This window comes from Aethalodelphis obliquidens, unplaced genomic scaffold (genome assembly GCF_003676395.1).
Source record: "Aethalodelphis obliquidens isolate GAN/ISIS:26980383/991018 unplaced genomic scaffold, ASM367639v1 scaffold9, whole genome shotgun sequence".
In the NCBI taxonomy this organism is placed as follows: Eukaryota; Metazoa; Chordata; class Mammalia; order Artiodactyla; family Delphinidae; genus Aethalodelphis; species Aethalodelphis obliquidens.
In genome coordinates this window covers 52,693,966-52,716,533 of record NW_020837953.1, presented here as the reverse complement: position 1 = coordinate 52,716,533, position 22,568 = coordinate 52,693,966, and the positions used below count along the sequence as shown (strand labels likewise).

At 64.4% G+C, this 22,568-nt stretch overlaps 2 protein-coding genes across 5 annotated transcripts in view; one reads left to right on the top strand and one right to left on the bottom strand.

The window, feature by feature from the left end:
- Positions 1-10,083, top strand: part of SAMD11 (sterile alpha motif domain containing 11) — an 18,101-nt gene extending 8,018 nt beyond the window's left edge. Inside the window, exons 4-13 of the mRNA XM_027108325.1 lie at positions 1,483-1,607; positions 4,595-4,684; positions 4,863-4,997; positions 6,464-6,881; positions 7,840-7,955; positions 8,181-8,259; positions 8,348-8,844; positions 9,069-9,193; positions 9,500-9,610; positions 9,726-10,083. Of these exons, the coding sequence (XP_026964126.1) occupies positions 1,483-1,607; positions 4,595-4,684; positions 4,863-4,997; positions 6,464-6,881; positions 7,840-7,955; positions 8,181-8,259; positions 8,348-8,844; positions 9,069-9,193; positions 9,500-9,610; positions 9,726-9,971 (1,942 nt within the window). The 3' untranslated portion in view covers positions 9,972-10,083. The remainder of the gene's footprint in view (positions 1-1,482; positions 1,608-4,594; positions 4,685-4,862; positions 4,998-6,463; positions 6,882-7,839; positions 7,956-8,180; positions 8,260-8,347; positions 8,845-9,068; positions 9,194-9,499; positions 9,611-9,725) is intronic.
- NOC2L (NOC2 like nucleolar associated transcriptional repressor) lies at positions 10,073-22,568 on the bottom strand. 4 transcript variants are annotated; one of them, XM_027110661.1, is made up of 19 exons: positions 22,537-22,568; positions 22,084-22,236; positions 20,723-20,897; positions 20,518-20,634; positions 19,801-19,921; positions 19,624-19,714; positions 17,830-17,908; positions 17,609-17,719; positions 17,132-17,245; positions 16,246-16,434; positions 15,932-16,071; positions 14,997-15,108; positions 14,097-14,210; positions 13,744-13,845; positions 12,437-12,580; positions 12,218-12,331; positions 11,271-11,424; positions 11,016-11,072; positions 10,073-10,717 (listed from the first exon to the last, which is right to left on the bottom strand). In XM_027110661.1, exons 1-19 carry the CDS (start codon positions 22,551-22,553, stop codon positions 10,605-10,607), a joined length of 2,217 nt encoding a protein of 738 aa, XP_026966462.1. In that variant the 5' UTR covers positions 22,554-22,568; the 3' UTR covers positions 10,073-10,604. The 4 variants fall into 4 exon arrangements, with proteins under 4 accessions (XP_026966462.1, XP_026966460.1, XP_026966461.1 ...); XM_027110659.1 differs by lacking the exon at positions 22,537-22,568 and adding an exon at positions 22,380-22,464; XM_027110660.1 differs by lacking the exon at positions 22,537-22,568 and adding an exon at positions 22,380-22,464 and having other exon boundaries at positions 19,801-19,918.

Sequence of the window (22,568 nt, the reverse complement as noted above, 5' to 3'; positions counted from 1 at the left end):
GAGCAAACTGATGGGGCCTGACCCTACTCCTCAGTCTCTGGGGAGTTGGTCCCCCTCCTGCAGGAGTCCTAGGGACACCAGAAGGGGGTCCCCCTCAAGGGAGAGCTCCGTGGCAGCAGCAGCCTCGCCACTAGGCACCCGCCGCCCCTCCCTGGTGCTGAGGACAGCACTTCTCTCTTCCACCCCCCCCACCCCACCCCGCCCCCACATTGATGAGGATGATAGAGGGGGTGAGGATTGCTGCCAATTAATCCCATAAAGTACTTATTCCCACCCCACCTGCCCTCTTGTTTGCACCGCGGGGGCCTTCTCGCCTCCAGGGAAAGGGGGTTGGGGGTGGGAGAGAGCCTGCATCAGGGTCTCCCAGAGGCTCTAGAGCCCAGCCCTGGAGGCTTCGGAGCTGAAACTGATCTGCTTAGGGGCCAGCTCTGGATTAGCGCGCTCCAGCCACCCAGGCTGGGGGGAGGGGTGCTGGGGGCTATTTAATGAGGTTTAGGGTTGGTTCCCAGGTCACTCAGTGGAGGCCCCCCTTGCAGTGGCCCAGACAGGAGGCTGCTCCGTTACAGGTGGGCTGGGGAGCGAGGGTGCTGGGGAGGGAGCGCTGGCGAGTCACAGGGTGGGCTGGGGAGCCAGGGTGCTGGGGAGGGAGCGCTGGGGTGTCACAGGGCGGGCTGGGGTCCGTCCCTGCTCCTCTTCTGTCGTATCCCAACTTCCTGCCACTCCTGGCTGCATCTGCAAGGTGGCGAGTGGCCCTTCCCTGTGCTAAAGGAGATGCTCTCAGAGCCCCAAGAGCAAACGGGTTGGGGGACCATTCCCTCCCTCTTTTCTCTGGGGTTCTGTGATACAGGCATTGAGCTGATTTGACAGTAAGAGAAATGAGGGAACAAAGTTAAATTTGTGTTCATCCCAGGGTTCTTGGCGGGGAACCCTGGAGAGAACAGAGTGTCCCGAGCACGGGCACACCGGGGCCCGCGGTGCGCGTCTGTCCGTGCGCGTCTGCAGGCCTTGGTGAGTGTGTGTGCGCCCCTGTGTGTCCCTGGACACGCGCACACCTCGTTGGCTGCAGACTTTGCTCTCAACCTCGGTTTCCTTATTTGAAGAAATCGAGAGTCCATGGGTGACTGCAAGTTTAGCACGTGCACAGGAATGAGTGCTGGGCCCCTCTGGCAGCCTACACCCCAGGAGCAGGCCCCCCGAGGCAGGAGGCAGGGACACCGTGGCCGGTCTCTCTGGAGAGAGCACTGCAGGACAGGGCCAGCCCTGCACTCCAGACAGACCCTCCCTGGGAGCAGCAGTGGGGTCTGAGGGCAAGGCCTCCACGTCCAGCCGACACTCGGCAGGAGCTGGTGGGCCCAGGTGGCGCCTGCGTGGGTCAGGGTGAGAGCCCACACCCACCAGGGAATGGAGATGCTCACAGCGCTCACACGCGAGCTCAGTCAGGAGCCCCACCGGGTCTCACCTTCCCCATCTGCTTCGCTGCAGCCAGGACAGCGACCTCCCCACCCTCATATCCAGCCTGCGTCGCAGCCGCCACCTCGTTATGCCAGAGCATCAGAGCCGCTGTGAATTCCAGAGAGGCAGCGTGGAGGTCGGCCTGGGAGCCGCAGGTGAGGGGCCAGGGCAGTGCCGGGGGGGGGGGGGGGGGGGGGGGGGGGGGATGAGGACGGGGCTGCCGGAGCCAGGGCAGCTCAGCGAGAGCATGGCCGCCCCACGGCCCTCCCTGCGTCTCTGCCCGTCGGCTCTGGGTGCCGCCACCGCCCCCAGCAGCCTTGGCGGGCAGCCAGGGAGGCCAGCGGAGGCGGCGGGAGGGGGCGAGGCCGGCTGTCCCCCGGGGCTCTGTGTGATGGTAATTGTGTTAATCCCGGCCAGCCGTGCAGACAGAAGGCGGAGGCGGTGGCTCCACCGTGGCTGCTGCTGCAGGGGGCTTGGAGCGGCGGAGGCCCCAGGGACAGCGGAAGGCAGGACAGTCAGGGAGTGCAGGCCTCACGGAGGCTCCGAGGTGCACACCTGGGAGTGGCTCCCGGATGGGCAGGGACACGCTCTGCACGCACGGAGCACCCACCGACCCCACAGAGCGAGGGGCCCCGAGAGGGAAGGGGGCCACGCCCTGAGAGAAGGGGGACTGGGGCCTGGACCTCTGCAGGGGTGGGGCAGGAGTGTGCTGGCCCAGGAGCTCTGTCCCTGAGGAGGGGCGGCTCTTGGTGACAGCAGGAGCTCAGAGGGAGGGACAACTTGGGGACCCATGAGGCACCACTGCAGAGACTGTGCGGCATGGCTGAGCTGTGGCTGAAGGTGTGGGGGGGTGCTGAGAGGAGGTGGCAGGGGTCCCTTGCTGCCCTATGGACCAGGGCAAACCCGCGAAGTTCCCAGCAGTGGCTGCAGCTCTCAGGAAGGCTGGGTAGGGGATGGTCCACCGTCCTGGGACACCTGAGTACCCCCATCAGGGCCTCCAGGTGTGCCTGTGCCTAGGTAGGCCTCTGGGGGAGTGCTGCTTCTGGAGCCGTGTTGGGGGCGGAGCAGGCGGCTGATAAAATCGAATTGCCCCATCAATCGGGGGAGCCTCCGGAGCCCCACAGTGGTTGAGATATTCTGAGCCGCCAGGCCCCCTGCTGCCTGCACACGTGGAGTCCTCCCCATGGTGCGTGGCCTGAGTGCGCGTGTGCGCCCCGGACCCGGCCAGAGGCCTGGGTATCCACTCACGCCCGTGTGACACGCGTGTGTCAGGGTGCCCTCACTCTTTGTGCTCAGGTGCAAGGCCCGCATATGAGCACTTCGGGGGTCCCACGTGGTCTGTGTGAGGCACCACGTGTGTCCAGGTTTCGCCCGAGCCCTGCCCTCCTCTCGGGACTCCACTTCTCAGCGGCTCCCACGTCCTGCGGCCGGCCCCTGGGTGGAGGCCTTCGCCTGCCCTCACCTTCTCAGCCCCAGCAGCACGTGTCAGTCCTGTTCTTACCCGGGCGGGAAGGGTCGGGAGGAGAGGGCTTGGGGCGGCCCTGCAGACCTCTGGCGACCGTGTGTGTGTCTGCTTCTGGCTGCCCCGGGTGTGCCTGTGAGTAGATGTGGCCTCATGAGGGCCTGGTGAGCCCCAGACCCCCACGGCAGGAGCCCCCTGCGGCCATGGGCCTGGTTCTCACTGTGGGTCCCCCCCACAGTCAGGTGCTCCCCAGCACCTCTCCCAGGCAGAGAGGAGCCCCACCCCCAGCATGGAAAATGGGAAACAGATCGCAGGGAGGTGAGAGCCCTGGGTCGTTCTCTGGGTCCAGGAGGCGTGCGTACAGGGTGGGGTTCGGGCAGCAGGTGTGGACCCAGCCCAGACCCACCTTCCCGTCTGGCACAGCTGGACGCTGCAGCCCTGCTGGCCGGAGACCCTTTGGCTTCCCGAGGGGCCTTGTGCAGGTTGAGCACCCCCCCACCCATCCTGCTAGGTCACTGAGGTAGGACCCTTCGTCTGGGCGGTCCCTCGTCCCTCCCGTCCCTCCCGGTGCAAGGCCTGGGGCTAGGCCCCTGGGCCCCGGCCAGTGGCAGGAGGTAGCCGAGATCAATAAGTTATTAGCACCATTCTGTCAGCTGTAAAGTGCAGATTGATCTGCACGCACTTCCCCACCTGATAAAAATGACAGATTAAAGGAATAAGGAGAAGGCGGGCCCCTCACCCACCCAGAGCCCCGTGAGGATGGAGAGGGGGCCAGGAGCACGGGGTCTGGACGGGAGGCCAGCACTGTGGTGGGTTAGGGTAGGTAACTGTGGTGGGTCCAGGAGACCGAGCCAATTGCTGAGCTGTTCCACAGAAACCTCCCAGGCCTTGGGCTCGGGAGGGAGCCTGGTGTCTGGGTGCAGGGGCTGGGATGGATGAGTATGGCTTGGATGTGGGACCTGAGAGAGGACTTCAGGATGGGGGTGGGGCTGGGGCGGGGCTTGGGCCACGTGAGCGGCTGTACGCAGTGGGTGAGGCTGCTTGGGGTGCCCTTGGGGGCTTAGCCCAGCCGGGCAGGTGGGCATTTGTGTGACAGGCCAGGCCAGGGTGGTGGCTCGGGCTTTCTGGGGGCAGTGAGGGATGTGGCCTGGGGGCAGGGGCCCAGGAAGAATGGGTGTGGCAGGTGTGCCGGGGTCTGTGGCCTCTAGGAAGAGCTTTGGGTACCCTGGCACGGGACTCTGCACTGCCGGTCCTCACCCGTACCCTAGGAAGAGAGGTTGGTTTCCAGTCAAATCAGGGTGCTGAGGAAGGCTCCTTACCCTGCAGAGGAGACTAGTCTGGCTGGTGCGGGCAGCATGGCACCTGTGGGGTCCCGAGTTGCTACCTGAGGCCGTAGCTGTGGATCTCCCATCGTATCTATGCACACACAGTCCAGAGCCCAGGGTCTGGACCGTCCCAGGCCCTCGCCCTGTCCCAGCCCCACATGAGGGACCCCAGGCTGGGCACGGCTTTAACCTGGCCAGGACCCACAGGCACCCCTGAGGAATGAGGGGTGTGGTTCCAGGCTGAGCTGGAGCTGGGCCGGGACTGAGGCCGGTATTGGGGTGGGCCTGAGCTGTTCCCGCCCTGGCCCCTACAAGCCCTGAGAGGCAGGGCGGGGTTCACTCTGCCCTCTCCCAGGTGACCTGTTGGGCAAGAGGCTGGGTCGCTCCCCCCACATCAGCGGTGACTGCCCTTCGGAGAAGAAAGCCCGAAGCAAGTCCCCTCAAGGTGTGAGCCCGACCCCCGGGGGGTGGAGGCACAGGCACTGGAGAGGAAGGGGGACAGCCCGGACCCTCTGCAGGGCAGGGTCAGCACAGCAGCAGTTTCTAAGAGGGGAGCCCCTTGCCTCTCCCCCTCGGCTGTATCTGAAGGGGAAGACCCCCTCTCCTGTGCTTGCCCAACACAGAGGGTCCATTGCTTCCGGAACTAGGGCCCGGCATGGCCCCCGAGGACCATTACCGCCGGCTGGTGTCCGCCCTGAGTGAGGCCGGCACCTTTGAGGACCCTCAGCGTCTCTACCACCTGGGCCTCCCCGGCCACGGTATGTAGCCCCTCCCCAGCATGAGAGCCCACCACGTGCACCGGACTCTCCCTGTCCCGAGAGGTCTCTGCTCACCCTGCAAAGAGGCCCTGGGGTCTCTGGCTGCTGACACCAAGGCTGGGATTGCATGCAGGTCTTTCGGCCCCTCAAACCTCGAAAACCCTTGTAGGTGGGCAATGAGGCCCACCTCCTCCTCCCCCTGCCCAAGCAGCGCTTGTTTGGGTGGATCTGGGGGAGTCCCCCCACAACAGGTCTCCCACAGACTCTCCCAGCTGGGCCTCGAATGGCCACTGTCACTTCACAGATGAGGAAGCTAAGTCTCGGGAGCCCACGCGAGAGTGGGAGGTGGGGGTTTCCCCAGGCCCAGCGCACGCAGGGCCCCGTGGCCCCTGGTCTGGACGGCTCCGTCTGGCGAGTGCCAGGCCCCTCCTCGGGGAGGCCAAGAGCGGGGCAGCAGTAAGCCCCTGAAAGTCCACTGTGGACGTCCGTCCAGAAGCAGGATGGGCGACGGTTCAGGTTTGGCCGCCCGGCCTTCACCAGTGCTCAGAAGGCGCTCCGGACAGAGGCGCCATGCCCATCCCACCCGGCTCCCAGATGGGACGCTTGGAAGCCCCCCTGCCACCGCGAGGGCACAGTCCAGCACCCTGTCCAGCTGCACCCGGGCTTTGCAGACCCCAGTCCGGGGGCTGGGGCCGGGGGCTTGCCTTTTCTGGCTGGAACTGGGTGAGAGGGTGCTGGGAAAACGGGGCCGGATTTCCTCTCCTTACACAGGCACTGTCCCCCAGGGCAGTCAGGCACCGAGAGCCTGAATAATTCACCAAATGTTAATAATTTAAAAATCTTCCTTTTTAATTGCTTTCCCTGCTCTGCCTGGGGCCGGCTCCGCCGGCCTGCGCGGGGAGGGGCGATGGCCGCGGGGAGCGGCGCGGAGTCGGGCTGTCAATCAGGCCCCCGCCCGCCGCCCCCGCCCAGAGCCGACGGTAAATAACCCAGGCCGCGGGCGGGCGGGGGCGCGGGGCCCTGCCGGGATCGGGATCGATGCGGGCGGCCGCGCCGGCTGGGCTCTGCGGCCTGGCACCCGGCCCCGGGCAGGACCCACCTCCGCTTTTCGGGTAATTAATTTATAAACAGGCGGTGGCGGCGGAGCCTGCACAGTGGGGGGGCTACGGGGGGGGACTGTGAGGTCCGGCCCTGAACAGGACAGAGGGCCAGGGGTGGGGAGCAGAGTGCGTAGACCGCACAGTGGCCCGGGTGTTACCTAGGAGGGGGTTGGAGACCCGCCCCAACTCCTGGACAGGTCCCACTGCCCTCACTCTGGGGCCTTTGCACGACCCCTCCCCTCACGGGCTCTGCAGCCTTGCTCTCGGCAGTCTCAACTCTGGTTCCTGCACCACCAGACTCCCCTGCGTGAGACCTTTCCCTCTCTCCATCCCAACCACTTTCTTGTTTCTGACATCCCCATATCCCTTACAAATGCCCACTTGGCCCCCCTCCCAAGACCGGTGGGTGCCACCAGCGGGCCTTGCGCTGGGATGTCTGGTGTCGGCCCTGCCCCATGGCCTTCTGCTCGTCTTTCTGTCCCGGTGACGAACCAGCAGGGTCGGTGGGAGAATGTGCTCCGGGTCTGCGTGTCCTTGGCCAGTGTACTACAGGGTGTGGGGGACATGAGGGCCTGGTGGGGGCTGGCCTCTGGGTCACTGCTGCTGCTGCCCCCTCCTCAGATCTCCTGAGGGTCCGGCAGGAGGTGGCAGCGGCAGCCGCGAGGAGCCCCAGCGGCCTGGAAGTCCACCTGCCCTCATCCACAGCAGGTCAGCGTCGGAAGCAGGGCCTGGCTCAGCACCGAGACGTCACCGCCCCAGCTGGCGCCCCGTCCTTCTCAGAGAGGTATCGGGGTGCCTGCATTTCAGAGAGACCCCTACATTTCCTGTGCTTGTTTCGGGGCTACAGAGCTGCGGTTGGCAGACCTATCACCTGGTTTCTGCATGTGAGGTCCACAGCCCGCACTTCCCCTTCGCCGCTGTACAGCCGCAGGGTCCTGAGTGAACCGGGCACTGTGCTCGGGCCTCGGTTGGTGGCAGCCGGGCAGAGGCCCAGAACACTTCTGGGGTAGAATGTGTGGGGGTGACCATCTCTCTGGGTGGGGTGTGTTTCCACGGAGCAGCTGTGGGGCCCGCTGAATCCAGGTGCCCCTGAGACAGCTGAGGGCTTTGCTCCCCCAACAGGTAGGTGAGGGGGCTTGAGGCAGAGGAGGGGGGGCAGTGCAAGGTCTGGGAACCCCAAAGTCGGAGGAGAGCTGGGGGCGGGGAGAGCCCCCCAGCAGTACCGATTCAGACACCGGAGCCGCTGGCAGCACAGGCGAGGCCTCCGGGGCTTGTAGGGGCCGGAATACCCCAGGAGGGGGCTGGGGCGGAAGGACTTCGGAGGCTCCCCGCCCCTCCCGCCGGGAGGCCGCCCTCGCGCCCGCGCCCGCGAGTTTCTGGCTGCAGCCGCCGCCTCCCGGACCGCGGCTAATTGCGCCGCGTCCGCGCAGGGTCGGCCAGGGGCAGGGGCCGCGGGGGCGGGGGCCCCAGCGCGGTAATTACCGCCACAGTCGCCGCCGCCCGCCGGGCCAGCGCCTCCGCGCCGCCGCCGAGATTAATTGGCGCCGCTAGCGGGGGCGGAGGCGACCCGAGCCGCGGCGGGCGCACATCGACCGCCCGCAGGGCCGGCAATTAGCAGAGGCGGCCGGACCGGGCGGCCGCGGGGGCGGGGGGCGGGGGGCGGCAGTTCCGGGAAAAAGGGGGCGCGCGGGGAGGGGGCCCGAGGCTGCGGCTCGCGCGGCTCACCACCCTGCTGTCCACAGGGAGTTGTCGCAGCCGCCCCCCTTGCTGTCGCCCCAGAATGCCCCCCACATCGCCCTGGGCCCCCACCTCAGGCCCCCCTTTTTGGGGGTGCCCTCGGCACTGTGCCAGACCCCAGGTGAGGAGTAGGCTGGTGCGCGATTCTGTGCCCCGGAGGTTGGGGGGTGGGGTGGGGCTGTTGATGCGGGGCCAGCCGGGTTCGTCTGTCACAGACCGCGTGTCCATCAGTGCTCCCGGCGAACCCGCCCCTCCCCCTATGGAAGCCAAGGACAGACCAGGGCGGGCTTGGGTGGCCCTGGACCACTCGGCCACCCGGCCTCGTGGTCTGTCCCCTTCCCACCAGGCTACGGCTTCCTGCCCCCTGCCCAGGCGGAGATGCTCGCCCGGCAGCAGGAGCTCCTGCGGAAGCAGAACCTGGCCCGGTAGGTGCTTCACCGCGGGGTGGGGCGGCGGGGCGGGAAGTGTCACTGCCGAGCTGGCTGATACTCTGCGGTCTGTCTCCACGGCCAGGCTGGAGATGTCAGCAGAGCTGCTGCGCCAGAAGGAGCTGGAGAGCGCGCACCGGCCGCAGCTGCTGGCACCCGAGGCCGCCCTGCGCCCACCCGACGGTGCCGAGGAGCTGCAGCGGCGCGGGGCTATGCTGGTGCTGAGACACAGCTCTGCGCCCCTGCTGGCCCTGCCTCCCCAGGGACCCCCGGGCCCCGGTCCCCCCACCCCGCCCCAGGAGCCTGCCCGCCGAGCTCCTCGGAAGGGGGGCCCCAGCCCTGCCTCAGCCCGGCCCAGTGAGCCCAAGGAGACCACAGGGGCTGGGCTCTGGGCACAAGACGGTTCTGAAGATGAGCCCCCCAAGGATTCAGACGAAGAGGACCCCGAGATGGTGGCTGCTGGGGGCCAGGGCCCAACTGGAGGGGCCAGCTCTGAGGGGAAGGGGCTTGCCTCAGGGTCCATGCTGCCCCCTCCACTGCCCCTGGGCTTGCCTTACACGGTCAGCCCCTACTTCCACACAGGTGGGCACCCCCGCCATGCCTTTAGATCCCTCCATGGGGTGGAAGGAGACCGTCCCCCATCCCCCACCCAGGGTCTCAGGGAGGGCATCCACCGGGAGAAAGATCCCTTTCCGTCATCAGTCCAACATTTCTGAACAATTAGGGCGAGCAAAGGTCAGCAGACAGGGGTGGGAGCATAGAAAAGAGCTGGCCAGAGTCCTAGTAACACTCTACCCCCAACCCAGGCGCCACGGGGGGCCTCTTCGTGGATGGGGAGGGGGCCACAGCGCCCGAGGATGTCAGCAAGTGGACAGTGGACGACGTCTGCAGCTTTGTGGGCGGCCTGTCCGGCTGCGGAGAATATGCACCGGTGAGGGGACCCGCCCAGGATGGTCTGAGCACCCCCGCTACCCAGTGCTGCTTCCCACCCCAAGTTTCTCCTCAAAGACTGCGGGGGTGGGGTATGCACCAGTGCCCCCAGTCAGTGCGTGCTGTCAGTGCTTCCGCCTCCAAGGTGGGACACATGCCTAACACACAGGAGACTTTCATCTGACGCTTCTTCCTGCAACTGCGCCAGCCGCTCCTCTTGGCTCCGCTTCCTCTGGAGAGCTTTGAGGCCACCCCAGGACGCACGGCCCTGGCACTCATGCCCTGACACTGTGCCCCCCACCCCCAGGTATTCAGAGAACAGGGGATTGACGGGGAGACCCTGCCCCTGCTGACAGAGGAACATCTCCTGACCACCATGGGGCTGAAGCTGGGGCCTGCTCTCAAGATCCGGGCCCAGGTGAGCGCCTGCTGGGGGCAGTGGTCTCCAGACAACGGAGGGGCAGCACTGAGGCTCTGCGTGTGGCTGTACGGTGGCAGCCCCGCAGGCCCCATCCAGGCCCGTCTCTCCACAGGTGGCCAAGCGCCTGGGCCGAGTCTTCTACATGGCCAGCTTCCCCGTGGCTCTGCCGCTGCAGCCACCAACACTGCGGGCTCCCGAGAGGGAGCTCAACTCGGGGGAGCAGCCCCTGTCCCCAGCACCGGCCCCCTCGCCCTATGGGGGCGCGCAGCCCCCTGCCAGCCGAGCCTCACCCAAGCAGGAGAACGGAACCATGGCTCTGCTCCCAGGGCCCACGGACCCCTCCCAGCCTCTGTGCTGAGCTGGTGTCAGACCCCCCATCCTTCACTGCCGGCTGCTCCCCGGCAAAGGCCCCCAACCCCACAGCTTATCCTCCTTTCGGTTTTGGATGCAAAAACACAATTTTTAAAATGAAAACACATGATTTAAGAGGAAAAGAATGAGTTTCCAAAGACTCTCTGCGGGTGCCTGCAGGGCCTGGTGCAGACCGCGTGGGGACTGAACCCAGGCACGGGGCGGGGGTGCTGCACGCTGGGTGGCTGCGGACAAAGCAGAGATGGAGAAGGCGCAGGCGCACCCCAGGCCCTGCAGCGTTGGCCGTGCGCACGGCATGACCGCGTGCCAACGCCGGGCAGAGCCCCACTCCAGGTCGGCACCTTCACGGGGTAGGTGCGTCTCACCCGCCACCATAAGCTGCGGCAGGAGGCCAGCCCCACGGTGGTTTATGGCCGCCACTCCAAGACTTGGAACAGCACTTGGTCCTTTCTGGTCTCTTATGTTGTAAAAATAAAGCCCTATCCACCATCTACGCCCTGCGTGGGCACAGACCCCAGGGCCTCGGCTCAGCCGCAGCCAGGAAGCAGCACACCTGACTGCCTAGTGAGGTTGGGAACGCCATGCAGCAGCCCCCCACAAGGCTCCAGGCGGGCAGCCCTCAGTCGTCCTCGTCCTCGGAGAGCTCTAGATCCTGCAGCTCATCCTCCGGCCCCTGGGCCAGCCGCCACGGCTCCTGGGGGTCCGGCCCCGCCTCTGTGTCTGGGTTTCCATCTGCAGGGAGAGCGCACAGCTACATAAATTCTGCTTTATCAGGAAGAAGCCAGCCTGGGAGGTTACTCATCACTAATTAATCACAGCACTAATTAATTTATCGCTACTACTGCTGTTGCTGGGGGCCAGAGCCAGCGGGGATGGAGCAGCTGGCCCAGTGTGTGGGGGAGGGGGGAGGGCGTGGGCCCAGCTTAGAGCCGATGGCCCTGCCCACCCACCGGATCCCCCATGACAGTCTCGGTCCCCAGACAGATGGGCTCAAAAACCACGGCACCCCACGCTCTCAGGAACCACTTACCCTCTGAGCCGCTGACTTCCTCCACCCTCTGCCAAGCTCCTGGGGACCCAGGCGTCCCTGGGGACCAAGCACAAGAGCCCATGGGGGTGGACCCACCAGCAAACGCACAGAGGGGCAGCTAAGGCAGGACGGGGGCCGGGGCACAGCCCTGGACCCCACTTTCCCTTAGGTCTCCTCTGTTCAAGTGGGAGAGGACCCAGAACTGCCCTGAAAGATGGTGGTGGGAGGGGGTGACACAAGGCCTGGGGGCCCCACCTCTCTCTGGGAAGTCGGGGGCGGCGTCGGCGTCCTCGGCGTCGGCGTCCTCAGCGACGTCCAGATCAAAGAGGTCCTTGAATTCTGCTCTGTCCTCACTCTTCCTGTCCGCCACCTTGCGGCGCTTTACCTCTGGGAAGTTCAAATCTTCCAGCTGGAAGGACAGGGACCCAGAGCTGCAGGTGAGGGTGGGCTCTCAGGGCTGCCTGCCCACTGGCCACAGCCCAAACCACAGCCCAAGCCCAAGCCCGACTCACATTCCAGACCCAGTCCTGCACCCTCCTACCCCGTGAGGCCCTCCTCTAGCCTCCAGCCCCCACCCCCATGCAAGGACCTCGTTTGGCCACTTTTGGGACACTTGGTCGGCATCACTGGGTAGGCTCCCTAGACAGCTGCCCTACCAGGCCAGTGAGGAGGCCGCTAAGTGACATCAAAGCTGCAGGCTCCAACCATGCTCCTTCCCTAATTTTCAGCCATCACTCCCAGAACAGATGGCCTGCCCATACTGACACCAGGACAGGGATGCAGACAGTCATGCCGCTTGGCACGAAGCTGTCCCCTCAGGTCACAACGTCACGTACCCACCGATCAGGCCCAGACCCAAAGACAGAGCTAGAGCTCTTCCTGTACCTCCCTGCTGGCCCTTCTGGTGTCCACAGGCTGGCCTAGGTGACAAGGTCAGCCCAGCACTCACTCCTCCAAAAGCCCCAGCCCGTCAGGCCTGAGGGGTAGCAGCCTCTGCCCCAGCACAGCCCTGGGGCCTCTCCACCTGAGGGTCATGGGAGAAGCCCCCAGACTCTCCCCGGTTCTGCCCGCCATCCGCCTCATCAGAGCATCGGCAGCGCCAGCACACGGTGCAGCTAGGGTGGCTGGGGGCAGCACCCACCGACCCCTGCTGACATCCTCTCAGCCGTGCCCACATCCCCAACAACCCACCACCACCATACCCGCTCTTTGCCACTGATCTCCAGCTGGATCTCACGGTCCCTCAGCTTCCGCCACTGGCTGTAGTACTTCGTGAGCGGGGTCCCCTCCTCCCGGGTTCGCTTCTCCCAGGCATCCTGTGCAGGGAGATCCAGGGTCATGTCCCACCCCGGGCAAAGCCCCAGACCTCAGCCACACACTGACCAGTGGCCCCCGGGCCCCGGCACCAGCCCCCAGCTGACCACTGCACGCTGGTCGGACACGCCGAAGGAGACCCTCTGGCGGAGCCTGCGGATGTGTTCTGCGTTCTCCTGCACCTTCTCGAGCAGCTGGCGCACCTGACGGCAGTAGTTGGCCACCTTGCACTCCCGGAGGAAGGATTTCAGCTGCAGAAGAAGGGGGGCTCAGCCTAGCCCCAGGCACAAGGCTACTCTGCACCCTGCAAGCGGTGACCACAGGCAGGCGGGGGCGGGTCATGGGTTCGTGTGTCTCAGAGCCCTGGGGGACACACCTGAGGTTGAGGGGAGCCCCAGTGCAAGTGTGTGGGGGGACGGGGGGGTTGGGTGACTCTATGGCCCAGCCCTTAGGGACCTGTGGCGGTCGAAGGGCTGACGGGAGGATGACCACCAACCCCGTGGGCCAGGCAGAGGGGTGGGCAGGGGCAGGATGGATCCACCCTCCAGGCCACATCCCGCCTGCTGCCTGTCTAAATAAAGTCGTGCTGGCACACGGCACACTCATTCGTTCCTGCGTTTCTGTGAATTTTTTTGCACTTCTGCGGGCAAGTTGAGCGGATTGAGAAACCCCGTGATTGCAAAACCTAAAATATCTACCATCTGACTTTTTACCAAAAACGTTTGTTGACCCTCTTCTAGACCATGATCCCCAAGACTCAGAGAGAGGACGACGCACACACACCTATGTCTGAGCAACCCTGCCCCACTCACTACCAGGGCCAGACGGGCACAGGCCTCCCTGAAATGAGAAACCTAGGCTGAAAGTAAACGGATCTCCAAGGGGCTTCTGAGAGGAAAGACCCCCCCCATCCCACCCCGAATGTCACCTGAAGAAAAGCTGAGGTGGGCGGCCAGGGCTTCCTGTGACCCCCTAACGTCTCCTACCTCCTCACCTGGCCCAGGAGCACCTGGGAAAGCATGCAGTGAGACCAGCCCGACCCAGAGCCGGGGGCCGGTGCAGCCTGCTGAGCCCCAACACCCCCAGGAGCCCTCACGGCTGGTCCAGGCCCTGGGCTGTAGCACGTTAGAGCAGGGCTGACAGGTCCTGGGGTCCTCCTGACGCACCCGGGCCAGCGCCCTCCTCAGGCTCCCAGGCATGTACCCCAACACCACGGCCCCGGGGACCCAGCTGCCAGGTGATGCCAGCACAGAGACCCCAAGCTGACCAGGCCCTGCCACTGGCCCTGTGCGGCTGTGACAGGGCTGCCCTGCTCTGGCCCCACGCGAGGGGCGCCAGCCCGTCAGGAGGCGGTCTGGTCTGCTGAGGGGTTGGGCCCACGGAGGGACTCGGGCGGGGGGCAGCGGGCACACACCTGCAAGACAGCGGGCAGCGCCAGCTCGGGGAATGCAATGCTGTGGGCCTGACCGTGCAGGTACTCCAGGCTGAGGTCGTACAGCTGCTCCACCAGGCCATCCTGAGGCAGCGAGGGAGCGGACAGCGTCAGGGCAGAGGGGAGCTCAGACCTCGGAGCTACACTCGGGCTCAGGCTCATCAGGCTACCCAGCCCCGGGAGGCCCACAAGGTTCAAGCCTGGAGGGTAGCGGGCCTTCTCCCATCCACACTCGTCTACCTCCAGTCACCCCGCACGCTGACCTCGGTGCCCCGTGACATCCTGCCGTGACCCCGCCCAGGGCGTTCCCGGACCCCTTTGGAGGCTGGGCTCACCCGGTACGCCTTCTCCTGCAGGTTGACCTTGGACAGCTTCAGGATCACAGCAAAGTTGATGGGCCTGGAGCTCATGCGCCCCGGCCTCCTGTTGAAGTCGACCTGCTGGAAAATCTGCCCCAAGGACCCGTCAGCCTAGCCTGCCCACCCCAGTACCCTGGGTCTCTGGACACCCATCTTGAGACCAAGGACAAGTGGCCAGACACAGTGCCAGCCCCACGGCCTCACAGACACCAGCCCCTCCCCGCACAGCTCCAGATCTCTGGTCCCCAAGGGAGTCCCTCTGCCCTAGAGCAGGGCCCTGGTCAATGGGGCAGGACCAGGCCACACCCTTACACACTGCTGCTGTCCCCCTCCTGAAACCGGGCCAGAAAAACATGAGAATCAGTGTCTGGAGACAAAGAAGGGTCCCTCCTGCACAGGGTCACCATCACTGCAATTTCCTCACCCACGATCGCATCCCCACAGCCTGGTCCCGGCCCTAGTGGACCTCTAGCCTTTGGACTGAAGCCTCTCCCTACCTAAGCTACGTGCACACGTATACACACGGATACACACGCACAGAGGCAGCAAAGGGAACACAGCTTTGGAATCAGACGGGGCTTTCAGCCCAGCTCCGCCGCTCACTCTAATCTTGGGGAAACACCCAGATCGACCCAAGTCTGTGCCTTAAAACCAGCGCCCTCGGGCCAGCCCAGCAGAGCAGCTGTACTCACCTGCGGTGCCACTCTTGCCTATCGGGCAGGCACCGCACACAGTTAACACCCTCACAACCCGTGTGCTATGCGCAAAGAGCCAGCACTCAGGAGAGCTGCACCGAGTTGAGGAGTAGTCGGGCCACATGCGGCAGGAGGCGTCTTCCCTCCCGCACCCTCCGCCCCACCTCGAGCACCTGCTCACCTCAAGGATGAAGGGCAGCACCGGGATGAAGGTGCCTGTGCTCTCCGAGAGCAGTGTCAGGGTGCGCACGCAGTGCATGCGCAGCGGGTAGAAGCGGGCCGTGGGGACCAGCCTGGGGATGTGGGAAGGCGGGAGTGAGCAGAGACCCCAGACTCAGACACCCCCAAACCAGCCTCACCTGCCTGGCCCCGCTGCCTCTGAACTCTCCCCACCCACTGGGCTCCAACCTCAGGAGGGGCTCCTCCCCGGCAGGGTCAGCAGCCACACCAGCCTCAGACAGATAAAAGCAGGACAGAAGACCCCCACCGAAGTCGCAGTTCTAAGGACCTGCCTCCTTGCTCAGTTACGGGGGCGGGCACCCCACCCCACCTGGCTAGCAACTCAATTTCATTTTAACACGTGAGACAGCAAAACTGTTCTTTCTTCTCCCTTCAGGAGAACAAGGATGCCCTCTGCTGGCCACATGTGGCTCCGCCCATCTCTGCCCCCACAGACCAGCACGATATTCATAGGCAAACCAACCCCAGCCGTGCCTCGTCACTCCAAACCTGCTCTGTCCAAGACGTCCAGGCAGATAACCCCAAATGCCTTCAAACTGCACACAGTCCCCTCTACCCCGCGTCCCCAGAATGCACGTGTGTGCGGCATCCTGGACTAAGGTACCAGGTCACAGGCAACCAACGGGCCCAGCTGACAACGATTCTGGGATACCAGGGACAAGGCCACGGACAGCCTCAGCCCAGACCTTCCTCAGGTGCTGCCAAGTCACAGACACCACACCTGGAGGCCCCAGCTGCCAGGGGCACTGGCCAGACCCTCTGTGAACAACCCTGACCCTACCCTGACCTCCAGGACAGCCTCCTGTAACCTTCTCCCTGTGTAGCCCTGGCCCCACCTCCTTCAGCCCTCGGGGCAACCCCCCAGCCGCGACTCACTTGATGCAACCGATGACAACCTGGGACAGGGGGTAGATCAACGGCTGCAGAGCTTCACTGGGGCAGATGGTGCTGAGGGCGCGGCCCCACAGGTGGAGGCAGTGGACGAACTGCCAGCTGTACACGGACTGGCGCGTCTCCTGGGCAGAGCGCAGTCGCCCCGGTCAGCCCCGCCCAGGTGAAGGGGTCCCCTGCACCTATGCCACAGCCCCCGCCAGCAAGGGCCCTGGCGCCTGCCGCCAAGTGGCTGAGCTGCCTCTCGCAGGAGGCCAGGCCCCCACCCCCGCAGTGGGTCGGGCCCCGCCCCCACCCACCTTCTTGCGCGTGGTCATGGCATTGCGCAGGTGGATGGCGAGCTGGCGGATGTAGAGGAATGCGTGCTGATAGGCAACGCCCGCATCCAGGGCCAGCAGCTCTGTCAGAGTCCGCTGCATGAAGTTGACGAGGGGCAGGGTGCTGGGGGAGGTGAACCTGCAGTTCCTCACGTACGTGATGTACATTTGCTGCCGGAAACACCTTAGTCAGAGCCACCTCTGAGCTCCCAGGGCCGCATGCCCCCACCACCCAGCTCCAAGCCCCCTGCAGACACCCGGGCCTTTCCCTCAGAGCTCGCCTCAGCAGGAACCACGGCCCAGCCACGTGTGCCGCAGACCCCCCCGCCGCACGGCCCTGCTTCTCGAGGCCCCACTGCTGCTCAGCCCACCGGCCCCGGGCAGAGTCTGCAGTGCCGAGGGGAAGGGTCTTACGGGGAGGCCTAGACACCCAGGAAGGAGGGAGCTGCAGCATGAATAACCGTGCGAAAGGGCAAGGGCCGTGGACGGACCAGAAGGGAAGGAGGCAGAGAAGCCCCAGCTGCCCGCCAGGCTGATGCAGGGCGCTTCTAGAGGGTTCTGTGCAGGGCAGGCCACCCCAGGCTTAGAGCCAGGCAGCAGGGTCCCCGTCCTTCTCCACGTCTGATGTCCTCGTCCACTGAGGGGAGAGCTGTGCAGGCCACTCCATGTGGAGCCCCAGGGGGACCAACGGCTCCTGTCCCCATGCCATCCCGTCCCCCACTTCTCTTGGAGAAAGCCATGACGAGGACCTGGGTCTGCCCAGGGTCACAGCACCCGCGAGAAACACCGACCACAAAGGCAGCCTGCCCAGCCCTCAGGTCAAGACTTTCAACCCGGACCCTAACGGAAGAGCCGGGGGCACCGCTACCTTGAGGACGGGGCTCAGGAAGACGTCCTTCTTGTGCCGGCAGACCTTGACGAGCACCAGGAAGGCCAGCACACGCAGCGTCTCCTCACCCGTGCCCCACAGGACCACCATCCTCTGTGGAGGCGAGTTGTCACCGCCTGCCCCGGGCCCCCCACCCCCCACCCCGAGCCCGGCCAGAGACAGTCCTTCCCACAGCACCCCCCCCGGGGAACTCCCCGAGTTAGGGCTCAATCGGGGAGGAGCGAAACCAAAGCACGTCACCCCTCCTGAAGGCCGTATGGTGAAAACTGACCTCTGCTGTCCAGCGCATGTATGCACGTGGGTGCCAGAAAGCTGCCCCCCGCCCCCCAGGGGAGCCCGTCCTCGCGTGACTGGGCTGTGCTGCCTCGAGTGTGCCCCAAAAACAGAACCCCATGGGGTGGCACAGATGCCCCCTGCACTCCAGCCGGCAGCTGGGCTGCCCTGAGGCCAACACACCTTGAGCAGCATGCGGCACTGCTTGGGGAAGGTCAGGTAGTAGGGCACGGAGCTGCTGACGTGCTGGAGGACGGCCGCCGCTACTGTCGTCTCTGCCACACAGACCACCAGCTGGGGAAGCAGGAGAGGTCAGCGAGGCCCGGGATACGAGGAAGGATTGGACCGGTGGATGCGGCCAGGCCCCCACGTGACCCGGCAGGCCCTGCCCCCCAGGACTGCACCTGTGTGACGGAGCTCAGGTAAGCCTTGATGTCTAGCCGGAGCTTCCCCCACAGCGGGCTGCTGGATGGCTGCCGCACCCTGCAGGGAGACCGCGCCCTCCAGCTCAGACACGAGGCCACAAGGAGGGCACCAGGAGGCCACCAGGAGGCAGGGGTGTGCCCCAAGCCACGTCCCATCCAGGACACACACAGTGTCCAGGACGCAAGGGCACATGGGCCCTGTGGTGAGACACCCCGCCCCCCATCTTTCCCATGAGTTCAGGGACCTTTCCAGCTGGATAGACGCGAGAGACACACCAGGACTCTCTCAAGGATGGCCCACAGCTACACCTAAGGAGGGGTACCACCAAGCCCCAAGCCCCCCACAGGCCACCCCACCCGGCCAGAGGGCTGACCATCCTTCCTGTCTGAGCCCAGGGCCAGCCACTTCCCCCAGAGCCCCCAGACAGACCCCTGGCCTCCAGCTCCCCACACCTCTCAGGCACCCACACTCCGCAGTCCCAGGTCTGACCCAGGCATCGCCAACCAGCACAACAAGCTGTCTTCCTTTGGGCCACGTACAGTTTTTGTCGTTGTTGTTAGCCTTGCGGCTTACGGGATCTCAGTTCCCCGACCAGGGATTGAATCCGGGCCACGGCAGTGAAAGCACCGAATCCTAACCACTGGACCACCGGGGAACTCCCCGGGCCACATACGCTTTACAGAGACCAAGTCATTTACACCTTAATTTCAGCAGCAGTGACTGGTGCCTAGGAGGTTTCTCAAAGGCATCGCCTCTCAACACTTGCAGAACTCAGCACGTTAAGTGTCTGTTAACTCTGCTAACGTGTGCAAAAGAACCAAAGACAGGGGCCCCTGTTAGCCTCCCCATGGGCTGAGGCCGGCTGCTGGGCACCTGGAGCCACGACCCAGGCGGCGCTGCCGCTTCCTCCCAAGCCCGCTGTCCTCCATGGTGACCGCTCTCCCCACTGCAGCGGCCCCCACGGAAGCCCGCACCCAGCCAACGCCAGCACCACTGAGCGCTGCCTCTTTGCTGACCACTCACTCACTGCCTGTGGCCCTCCACTCTCGCCAGCAGCCAGCTGCCCTGCCTCCTCAGGCAGCCACCCCTACGCGGCCGCATCAGTCCAGCCCCGACCATGCCCCCAGGCCCAGGTACTCCCAGCCCCGAGTCCCGGCCTCTTCCTCCTCCCCCGCCAGGTGGTCCCAGCGGACCTCTCCCTGGAGCTTCCTTCTCCCTCTGAGCAGTGTCGGGGTGAGTGTGACCCTCCAAGCCTTTCCTGCCTCCGGGTCACGTGGCCGCAAGCTCCTGGGAGCCCCAGTGGAGCCCGCAAGCTGCCAAATGCGGGCTGCTGCTCCACCCCCTCTGGAAACCTTCCAGGGCCTTCGCTCAACTGACCTCTCACACGGAAGTCAAGGTCCTCGAGCCAGCATGGATGGGGCCCCTGCCTAGACACACACACTCGCACCAGCCAAAGAGCAAGGAGAGCGGACAAGACTTGACTTGTCCAAAGAGAAAAGAGAGAATCCTGACCAGGAAAGCCAGGGGAGCAAAGCCCAGCACACACTCTGTGGCCCTTGAGGAATTCTGGGCAGGAAGGAGGAAGGACAGGGCTACCCCCATAGGGCCCTGAGTGTCCAGCCTCTCCCAAGAGCCCCACAAAGAGCCTGGCTCTGTCCTCCACATCCCTCTGTGCCAGCTAGGCCTAGAATGGGCCCCTAGGTCCCAGAGCCCCTGCCTTCCCCAGTGCAGGGCCCGACCATGCCGCCCCATGCCATCCTCCTCCCTCTTACCTGCTACTGTCCTTCGGGGCTTTTCTAAACAGCAGCTCCTGGAGACAGCCAAAGAGATCTCTGATGCAGAAAGTGACCAGAGCGTTGAACACTGCAACGAGGGAACCAGAGATGCCACTCTCAGGACAGAAAATGGAACACAGAGACTGTATCCCTGGTCCCCTCACCCCAGCTCACCAGCACTGTCCGTGACCTGGAACTTGCTGGTCTCAGTGCCTTCCTGTTCTCCTTGGGCGGTGGCCACGGCTGCTCGAAACGCCTGCACAACTTCGTGGAATAGCTTTGGAGTGAGGTGCTGCTAAAAGGGCAGAAGGACCCAGAATGTTGGAGGAGCTGTCAGCTAGCTGGGGCTCCAGGAATCTGCTCTATGAGAGGAAGGCATCCTCGGCCACATCCTCAGACCAAAAGCAGAGGTGGGAGCAGCGTTATGGAGCCATGTGCAAGGAACAGAAAGAGTCCAGCATCCTCCTGGAAGGGCCATGAGGGAGGGGCGGAGGAGCCTGAATCTAAACAATGGCTAGCTCCAAGTGGTATCTGGAGTCCTCCCTTTCCGGCCTTTCTTTTCCCCGCAGAAACCACTGCAAGGCCCTCAGAAGGGCCCTGGCTCCACCAGCGAGCAAAGGCACAGAGACTATGTCCTGCCCACAGTGGACTTCAGAGAGCCCTTGGAGAAAAACAGAGAGGAAAGGAGAAGGCAGAGACCCTAGTCTCTGAATGAAGGAGAGAATGCAGTCCTGAGCCCTCCTAGCATGCAGGGAAAACTGCAAGATTCTCTCTCGTGCTGAACGGGATCAGAGGGGGCTCCTCCCACCTGCACTGCCCCAGGTAAGTGAAAGAAAGCAGGGGGACGGGAGCTGGGGCGGGGTCAGCGGCCCAGCCCAGGCCACTTCTCACCTTCGCCGCCTGCGTCCATCTCTCAACCGTGGCGAGCGTCACAGAGGCAGAGCCCCTCCTCCTCCCCATAGGCCCTCTGGGGGCCCCGTCCTCCTCATCTTCCTCCTCGCTCGCCTCCTGCACCAGACACAGAGGGCCCCACTGGACCAGATGCAGAGGCCACAAACACGCCCCCGCCCCCACCCAGCTGTGCACAGGCTCTCACCTCCAGCGCGTCGGGCAGGGAGTGGAGCTGCTCCTCCTCGCCCTCAGAGCTGTCCGAATCACTAAAGTTCAGCAGGCTCTGGTCATTCTCCTGCAGGAACTCGTAGAACTCAGGGTCTTTGTCCTTCAGTCGAGAGAGCTGGTCCTTGTGCTCAGACGCACGGCCCTTACGCCGGCTGAGAAGGTGGGGTCATCAAGTCTGACCGGCTGGCACGGCCAAGGCCAAGGGGGGAGGGGGGATCAGCCTTCCTGTCCTCCTCAGAGAACCTATGAGGCTTCGTCTGCTCCCTCCACAGCAGCTGCTAACAACCAAGGCAGGGAGCTTTCCAGAGAGCAAGTTTTCAGCAGATCTCTCTCTCCCCCAAACTCCGGACTCACACGTCCGGCAGCCTCTGCACACGTGTTTCAAACCCAAGGCATGTTTCAAAACAACGCTGAACTTGCAGCTTCCCCCGAACTTACTCTGCCCACACGCTGCTCTACCTCAGCTGTCGCTAACTCCCCCTTTCCAGGTACTCACGTGAAAGGTAAACCCTCTCTGTCTCTCACACCCAGCGCGCACTCTGCCACGAGATCTCATCATCAATACTTCCAAAAGTCTCACGACTCCTCTCAAACCAGCATCATCTCTCAATTCACTTGTCCACTCCAGCCCCTTACAACCTGCTCTCAGCACAGCAACCGGAGGGACCCATCCTGTTACATGTCACGCGCCGTTACTTCACTACTCAAAACCCTAGGATAACTTCCAACTGTACTGAGATGCCATATAAACGGTCTACGAGATCCAGCCCCATCACCGTCTCTCCAGCTTCACCTCCTACTACTCTCCTCGCATTCCTGCCACAGCCATGCTGAACTCTGCGTAAGGCTCACTCCCAACTCAGGACCTTTGCTGTTCCTAATGCCTAAAACACCCAGACATTCTTCCCCTACTGCTGCAATTTACTCCCTCAGGTTTCATAAAACGGCCTTATCCACTCCACCTAACGCTGCCGCAGAAGCTCCCACCTATGCTCCCTATTCCTCCAGCTCCTTCTGCTTTTCCTTCCTGTCTGCAGCACTTATTTCTTCCACCGCCCTACACGCTGTAGTTTATCCAAGACCGAGTAAGCTCTCCTGGACCAAAAATGAATACTATTCTCCAGCGTTTCCCAACACCGGGATGACTTGGCACAGAGCAGTCACTCCGTAAATACCGGACGGAAGAATAAACAAGTCGAAAGGTCTGGGGGAGAGATCAGAGGTCCCTAGGCCTCAGTCCTGAGGCCCCAGGAGTGGTCAGCACCCTTCCGGTGGGGCGGGCCAGGACGGTTAAGTGGGTTCTGCTTACACACGGCCCGTAGAAGACGCTCCACTCACCTGGCCAAGGAACTCCCACCTGGCCCATCCGGGCTCCGGGTCGCTCCGCGCGCCGCCCGCGTCTCCGCCTCTGGGGCTCCTTCGGGCTCCGAGTCGGACTCGGAATCAAAGCCCGAGGCCAGGAACTCGTCCACCGTCAGCTCCGCCAGGCGCCTGCGGGCCATGCCGTTGGAGTCATGACTCCCCGCCAGCCCGATGTGCCCCAGCCCGGCCGCCCCAGGAACACAGAGAGGTGCAAGAGAAGCCTCTCTGGATGCAAGCGCCCGCCGGGAGGCCTGATCGGAGCCTCAACTCACCGCTTGCGGGTCCACGCCGCCGCCATAACTGCAGGCCCGTAGCGTGCGCCCCACTTCCGGCCCCAGCAGGCCTTGCGCCAGGCGCACTTCCTGCAGGCAACCCCGCCCCTGGCCCCGCCCCGCCGCGCCCCGCCAGGTGGCTTTAAGGTTCTCCAACCTTGGCTGCGGCGGCATCCAGGCGGGAGGGCG